This window comes from Gossypium hirsutum, chromosome D01 (assembly GCF_007990345.1).
Source record: "Gossypium hirsutum isolate 1008001.06 chromosome D01, Gossypium_hirsutum_v2.1, whole genome shotgun sequence".
NCBI classification, from domain to species: Eukaryota; Viridiplantae; Streptophyta; class Magnoliopsida; order Malvales; family Malvaceae; genus Gossypium; species Gossypium hirsutum.
In genome coordinates, this window is record NC_053437.1 from 11,435,743 (window position 1) to 11,444,287 (window position 8,545).

The 8,545-nt window shown below is 32.7% G+C and overlaps 1 protein-coding gene across 2 annotated transcripts; it reads right to left on the reverse strand.

The window, feature by feature from the left end:
* Positions 1 to 4,027: 4,027 nt before the first annotated feature.
* On the reverse strand, positions 4,028 to 7,806 carry LOC107922419 (zinc finger CCCH domain-containing protein 18). 2 transcript variants are annotated; one of them, XM_041087038.1, is made up of 8 exons: positions 7,743 to 7,806; positions 5,871 to 6,789; positions 5,623 to 5,790; positions 5,352 to 5,531; positions 5,192 to 5,268; positions 4,842 to 5,012; positions 4,648 to 4,762; positions 4,028 to 4,560 (listed from the first exon to the last, which is right to left on the reverse strand). In XM_041087038.1, the coding sequence occupies exons 1-8, from the start codon at positions 7,804 to 7,806 to the stop codon at positions 4,491 to 4,493; spliced, it is 1,764 nt and encodes a 587-aa protein (XP_040942972.1). In that variant the 3' UTR covers positions 4,028 to 4,490. The 2 variants fall into 2 exon arrangements, with proteins under 2 accessions (XP_040942972.1, XP_016707942.2); XM_016852453.2 differs by lacking the exon at positions 7,743 to 7,806 and adding an exon at positions 7,246 to 7,364.
* Positions 7,807 to 8,545: the final 739 nt, after the last annotated feature.

Below are 8,545 nucleotides of genomic sequence, written 5' to 3' on the forward strand. Positions count from 1 at the left end.
GTGGTGAATGAATAAATATGGCCTTGGCAGTTTTGGATTACTACAGTTGTGTAACTTTTGAAATTCACCATAAATTGTAGAAATTGAGTTAAGGGCTGAATAAAATATGAGATTAAAGCCTGATGAGTCTAGTTTCATATAGAGGAAACGGTGCATGCAATTAGATTTTATGTTATAAGATATTTAAATTGTTGTGAGACAGAGTTTGAATGACTTCGAGATCCCCTGTTCTGATTTTAGAAAATCATTAAAAATTGTACAATTGTGGTGTTTTATCTTAAAAGCATGTTGGTAATTGCTTATTAATTTCATATGGACTTACTAAGCATTTATGCTTACTCCCTCCTTTTCATTCCTTATAGTTTTGACAAGCTAGCTCGGAAATCGGGAACGGTCGGAGGCCCACTCACACTATCTGTATACCATCTTGGCATAATGGCTTGTATATTTTGAGTATGGCATGTATAGCATTATAATAATTTTGTATATATGGTCTTATGATATGGTTATTGAGTGGTATGGAAATGCTTGGTAATGATTAGCCATTGGAATGGCTAATCATGATCATATTTGGTGTTATGTATGTCAAATTGCTAGCTAATCCATTGAAACCATGAAATAGGTAAAATTTACCATAAAATAGATTCAGACAGCAGTAGAGATGAGAATTTGAAAAATCTCTAAAAATAGTAGAAATGGAATTAAATAATGAATAAGTTATGGAATCGAAGCTTGATGAGTCTATTTTCATATGGAAGAAGCGAAACAGGTATATGATCTATATTTTATGAGATGTTTAAATTTTTGTGAAACAGGGCCAGAGCAATTTCTGGATCCCCTGTTCTGAATTTGGAAATTCACCATAAATTTTAAAAAGATAATTAGAAGTCATGCTTTATATGTACAGATTCCTTATTGAGTCTAATTTTATTAGAAAAAAACGGCATAGTCATTTAAGCTCTGTACAGGGAGATATCTGATTTGTAATACACAGAGGTCAGAGTAGTCGAACCCTGAAACAGGGGAGACTTTAACTAATAAACTGTACTAATTGGCCCAACCAAAAATTCTAGAAAAAAATTAGTAGATAGATATATGAGTCTAGTTTCAGGAAAAATTTACGGAATTGGATTTCGAGTTTCGGAACTCGAGATATGAATTTTTAAGAAACTATGACGCAGTTGGACAGCTTGTCCGAATTTGTTTAAGTGCTCAAATAAGTTTAGTAATGCCTCGTGTTCGACTCCGGCGACGGTCTCGGGTAAGGGGGCGTTACATGGTTACTTCAGCTCCATAAACCTTAATGCAACTGCATAAGGCATCAACCATTTGAAGATGTTGTGAAGAAAAAATTACAAATTTTGGACATTTACTTAATGTCTTTTATTTGTATATATGGTGGGGCAGAAGAAGCCAGAAATGTATTCATCAGTCATCGCTTGAGCAGTGCACGATTGAAAACACAAACATATAAATATCCAAACTATTCATCATATTTCTTAATTAACCAAGTTAAAATGTCATGGAACCTACAAGCAACTTGTCTGTTAGTTTTTTTGAGAAGTTAAGGCCAGTATTATCCGTGACCGTCAAGTCCTCCATCTTCCCACCTTGTAATAGGAGTGCAACCTGATGTAAAGATGAAAAACACTAGGGTATCTGGATGAAGGTACTTAGAAATGGCATTTTAAAACCAAGAATCAGAAATTTACAGGGTTAGACTTCCATAATAACTAACGATAAAGTAAACAAAAGTTGAATGATTAAATAAATAAATAAATTATTAATTGATATTGAGTGATTAAGGCATTTTATTTCCTTACTTCATTCTTATATATATATATATGTACATGGTGGAACAGAACAGATCCCTTGAATGTGTATTGGAGGCAAATTCATACATCTCTTGATGACCTATTGCGCCAAACTTGTATGTGTTATTTCTACCTCAACCCCTCATATGTACTGTTGGATTTTTATTTTTTTATTTTTGTAAATAAAGGAATTAAGTTGAAGAGAACCCGTTATAATGTGGCTGTTAAAAGGCTTATAGTATCCGACACTTGGTGTAAATCATTTTCAAAGACGGATCAAGCATGAGTAGGTATAACTTCAAACATCGAAAAATCTGTTAACCTTACTATTGGTAGCCTTAGCCATACAATTTACTAGTCTATTATGATCACGTGAAACATGTTGAAACTTGAGTTGTCAACCCTTTTTGCATAAATCATATATCAACTATAATTATGAAATATTACTGTCAGCTCCATAATTATTTCCTATTAATTCAACTTGGATTATTTTGATAATATATATATACACGTAACATCTAAGAAAGTTGAAATTACTTTTAAATAGCATTTTTAGTGAAAACTTTGTTTTGATTTCCCTTCTTTTAAATGTAGTTACCTTTAATGCTGTTGGTGTGAAATTTTTGAATTGAAGGTGAGTAAAATTTCAAAAATACGAATAATTATTTGAATAGAAAAGTTAATTAATAGGATAATTAAGGCTTTAAGACATGTATTAAGTTATTATTTTTAAGGTTCTATTAGTCTCATTTATATTTTGTGCGCAAATAAGTTTTAAACAAATGAATCTCAATAATATAATGAAATTCAATGATTATTTGTATTTTGCATCGACAGAAATAGTCCACTAAGTATAACAAGAAAAAATATATTTCTTTATAAAATAATCTAAGAATAGTAGAAGATAGAGGAAGAATAGAAAGAACTTTTTTTTTCAAAATCTTTTGGTATATGATCCAAATGAGATGTCACTCCCATTTCTAAGAATTCTCCGTCTTTTCATAGAGACAAAACTTTTTAAAATATGTCTTTTCTAAATAATCACATCTCTTACATAGACAACTATTCAAGTAACATCTCTTAAATTGACATAATTCATTATTATTAATAGTCATAATTCTTGATAATAACCAAAAATATAACTTTTAATTACTTGCACGTTTTCAGAAATACTTTATATATTTTAAAAATGTTTCAACAAATGTTTTATTAAATTTCGTTTTTATCTACTATAAATAGTAATTCATTTTCACTGCGTGTACTCGAAAGAAAAAGGGTCATAACTTTAGGTTTTGTTGATTTTCTATGTGATGATTTTTTTAAAAAAGGATCGAAGTTGTGGTATTTATTTCACTCAAGATTGGGTTTCTATGAAAGGTGTTATGCACGTAGTTTCGGGGGTACTCATGTTTGGCATATGCTTGCTTTGATCAAGATCTTTGGAGATAGTTCCGTACTACAATTCAAGGACACCCTTGGGGAAATACATCGGGTGCCGTAGCTAATCGAGTAGCTTTAGAAGCATGTGTACAAGCTCATAACGAGGGACGTGATCTTGCCCGTGACAAATATATTTATTAAGAATTAATATAAAAACCAAATAATGCATTGATTGTAATGGTAAGGCTTAAAAGATTTCTATACTTGGTGCTCTTGGTTTAAATCTCATTATAGATAATCTTTTATTAATTTATAAAATAGATAAAAGAACAAAAACAGCCTTAAAAGAAATGATATTTGTTAATTTTCTAATTAAGTTGAGATTTGGTTAATGGGCGACATCAATTAAGTAACTGTTAATTGAAGGAAAAAGTAAAAATGAATAATTTGGGAGAGATTTTTGAGGTATAGATCATGTTAGGAGAGGTATAAATAATGTGACTCTATATTCAAATGATTGCTTCACATATTCCTAATATTTTCAAACAATTAAACCACCAAAAGTAACATAACTTTCCAGCTTTGGTTTCCACTTTTGCGTGAATGGCGGAGTTATATTCTACTCCCTCCACCTGAGATTATCATATAAGATACAGGTAGGTCCAATTTAGAGTCGAAAATATTATGGACCCACCGCGTGGTTGTAGTGTCAACTTCCAAAGATGAAACCTTAAGAATGATATAATGTAATCCATCTTTTTCGATGCTTAAATTTGGACTCTGCATTAATATACCAAAAACAGTAAAAAAGAATGGAAGTAGGGAGTGTAAAGTGCTGACAAGTTGCTACCTTTGTCTGTTGAAGTTATTTGAAATCTATTGCTAGTGTTACAGTGATCCCAAACATAATTGAAACTCTCTGCACACTCCTCTATTTCTTTTTTTGTTGATTCACCTAAAAAAAGAAAAAGGACCTATATTACATCCTCTTCTAAAGATCCATACCTCTCTTGCCTTGTCCCTGTGATTTTTAACATAAAAAACTGTAGATCCTTCTTTATATATACTTGTATGTATCATATTCATCTTTATTTTCGGCTGCTTCACAGAGGGGGAGATCCTTCCTTCGGGCTTTTGTTCCGGATGATATGTACTTGCAGATGACTTTGCAAAGCAAATGTTAAGGGGGGGAATGTAAAAGGGCTTGTTTATGTATAAATTAGCAGATTGTCACCATTGGAACTGGTACTCTAACTATCTCTCTCTATTATGTGTGTTGCTTGGGGGAGAAGGGGCCTAGATGACAGCGGAAATGCCACTAGCTATGGCGGAAGTGAAGGGACTATCTGGCAGATTGAGTCCGTCACTGCAGATGAACCAACGTTGGAAACAATTGTTATAGCCAACGATGGATAAGATGAAGAATTTGTGTAGTTTTGGGGTTCGAGAATACCTCTCCTGGTCGTTGTTGTCAGCTTCTACATGCTTGATTTTTTCATCTGATGCAGTGCTGGTGTTGAGAGCTTCCAAGAGATAATTGAATTCGGCTGACGGGAAATTGAGTTGATCTGCTCAATGGAAAAGAAAGCATTTTATGGGATAGAATTAGTGAGGAAGTCAAATTGTTGAGTATGAAAAGTTCGATACCGTCTACGACTTTCAACTCATTCATGGAGTGGGCAAAGAAGGACTGATTGGCCAGCGGCTTTTGTGCCAAATGCATATCCGAAAGGCGCCTCCTCGGAGGTTGAAAGATTTGCTCCGGATCTTCCATAAACTGCTTCTTGAACAACCTAGATGTTGCATATCCTCTTGGAACTGAGAAATCATATATCAGATGAGCACAAGTTATTTTAAGCAGAAGCTGGCACTCAATGATGAAACTAAATCATTGTTGAAATATGAAAGGACATTAATATGCCTATCACTTAGAATGAATCATCATGTTCAACTGACACGAATGATTTACAATGCTTGCGATAAGTTTGTAAACTTACTCGACTGAAGCTCGGATTCCATGTCAATATAATGTGGAGAATAAAACATTGGAGACTCAATTCTTTCCGGGTACTTCCTGCATGAAAATTGAATCTTACCATTAGATATATTGTGTGAACTTTGTATATAGAAATGAAGAAGAGGAACAATTATATTTACCTGTCAACCAGCTTTGATTTTTCCCTGTAAGGCTTCACAAGAACACGTGCCCCACAGACATAATGTGGATTTCCTTTAGCCAAGATCATCTTCACAGTATCCGCACTGACAAAGGTTACAAACCCGAACATCCGTTTCTGTTGGCAGGGAATCCGTACATCTTCAACTTGTCCATAGTTGCTGCAATTAGAAACCAGGAAAAGTAAGAAAACTTTGGAAAACCATATTTGATAGCAAAATAAGCCTGCAAAGGACTTGGTTATCATGTTACCTGAAATAGTTAGAGACATCATCTTCACTAAAAGTGCTCTCAGCAGGGAATGTAAGATATATCTGTCTCGATCCACTTACAATCGGACCTGGATCATTTCTATCGTTTCGGTTTTCCATGTACTTGGGAGCATCTTCAGCCAAAATGACGGAATGCTGTCCGTGAGGCCTGCGACACAATCACAAAAGAACGATTCAAATAAATCCTCAAAACTAACTTATTCCACAGCAAATGTAGATCATAATTACCTGTCAATTACTCGGATCGTGTTTTTCAACCTCGCAAGAAGCTTTGTCAAACTGTAACCTGCTTTGCCATGTCTCTGGCTCTCAGTGAGATAACCATCTGCCTGCAGAACTTTGCCATACTTCTCGTAATACAACAAAGGCAGCGATGCGATGGAAACCGGATCCCCTCTCTTTGTTTTCAGAAGCTCGACTAACTCAACCTCCAACTTCTCGAGTGACATAACATGATCTTCACTAACAGCATCCATCGAATTATGGACAAACATTTGAGGGAAGTTATCCGAAACTTGACCATGAAAGTACCTACAGTTACTTCCATGCTTACAGTACCCTTTGTTGAAATAATGACAAGTCTTAACAGGAAAGCTAGGCAGATTTTGATACCGGCGTCCTACTTTAACGTCATGATTAGCCATCGAAAATCCTCCATTTTCAACAAACTCTATTGGATCTTCCAAACTCAATAACTGAGTATGAGCCTGCAAATCAGACACGGAATCCAAGTAACCAGATGTCGTAAAATCCGGGCTATGTTTAGCTACAAGCTGTTGGTCCCAGTAAGGGGATGTAACCTGGACACTTCTAGGAGACAAAAAAAGCTTAGAGGAAACAGATGGGGAAACAGGTGGTGAAAAGGAAGAGAATTGTGAAGGCAATTCAAGAGTAGGGACCGAGTTCATCGAAGGCGATATGGGGGGTGAAGCGGATTTAAATGGTAGTTGTTGCAGTTCAAGCTTTGATTTATAAATAACTTCCTGCATAACTATATCAGGACAAGTAGCTAATTGAACAATCTCTTGATCACCATAGTCTTGCAACAGTAGATACCCTATGATCTTTGAAACATTTTCAGGATCAATTTTCTTGATTCTATTGAATAAGATCTGTGTGTAGTCGGAAAATTCCATCTGTTTAATCACTGCGAAAAATAAAAAATACATATAAATTATAAAAAAGTAAAAATGATTAAAAAAAAGTAGATACAAATTTCAGCTATGGTATCTAACTAAACTGTTAGGTTAAAGGCAGAGAATCTATGTCTTCAAAAAAAAAATTGCAGATCCAGTTAAATGGCAGAAAAGAAAACACACAAATAGTCTTTTAAAAAAAAAAGCTTTGCAAAATTACTCTGCAGTTCAGTCTTTTTTCTTTAAAAAAAAATCTCTGTAAATTGTAGAGGAAATATATTAAAAGAAATGAAATCTGAGTAACATTATAAGAACAAGAAATTCAAATCTTCAGTAAATATGGAAATAAAAAAAAATCAAAAGAATTCACACTGAAATATATTTTAATTTGCAAACAAACAAACATGGGAAAGAAATAAAATCATTAAACACAAAATATATTCTTCCATAAAGAGAATATATTTTACATTATAGAAGAAAAAACATAAACACCAAGAAGTTGAAGTTAATTGTAAGCCTCAAAAACACATTTTCCAGAGTCCACGGTTTTCAGAACTCAAAACCCAGAACTTTCTCGGGGTTTTAAATAATCTGGAAAAAACAAAAATTGAAAGGGATGAAGAAATGATTAAACTTACCAACCAAAACTATAAAATTGAGGGTTGGAGTGTTTAATTTGTGAAGCTGCTTAGTGGTAGCTGAAAACCAAACATGCTTAAACTTTTCCTGGTGAAAACTCGTCTTTCAACTTCATTTCTAACTAACACAACTTGATAAGTTTATATAAAGGAAAAGTCCCTTTAAATGATTTTTAGTAAAACTTAAAAAAGAATGTTAAATCTTTACAGATAGATTTCATAAATGATATACAGAGAATTAAGGCAATATAATTTGCTTGATTTTCGACTTTCATTCTAACAGTTTTGACTATTTAAATTTACATAATCATTAACAAATATCAAACCTCCTGATTTTTTTTGTTTTTCTGAAAATTCCAATGTGCTAAATTTAGATTTTCCAACACACATGTTGCCTCAAACTTGGATTTTATTTTGTCTTTTAACAACATAATTCTCCTTAATTAGTTACCGTTGGATCGTCAATTATTATAGTAAATCAATGGTCTAGATTTTTCAGGACCATTTGCACTCTACTATAGTTTGTAAATTAATGTATTTGCCATTTGGCCTTGTAAATTTTAGTGTCAGAATGGGGGGAGACACTAAAATCACCTAAAATCACCTGAAAATTTTATACATACAAATTAATTTTTTTTATTATATCATTGCATTTTATTTTAGTTAGTGCATTGGTATTACGATAATGAACAGCATAGCCGATGGAATCTTAATTCGATTGGCATGAGTATTATTGTCAATGTAGGAAGACGTAGCTTTGAGTATGTTAAAACACATTATCCTATTATTTATGAGTTGTGGAGGAGATATAAGTAGTTTTAAGAATTGTGTCAAAAAGAACAGATATTATCAGTACTTATAATAAGATTATTTAAAAATAAATAAATAAATAATGAAGAAGTTAATTATTTATTTTTATATATGAATTAATTTGATAACAAAAAGATTTTTATTTTGAATTTTGAATTTTGAATTTCTCGTTAATTTTAAAATTTATATTATCCATAATTAAATTTCACTGATATTAAAAGTAACTCTACAATCTATATATCTATTGGGTGTAATTTACCTATTAAACCCACTTTACATGTTAATATAAAATTTTCATTACCATACACTTATCATTTCG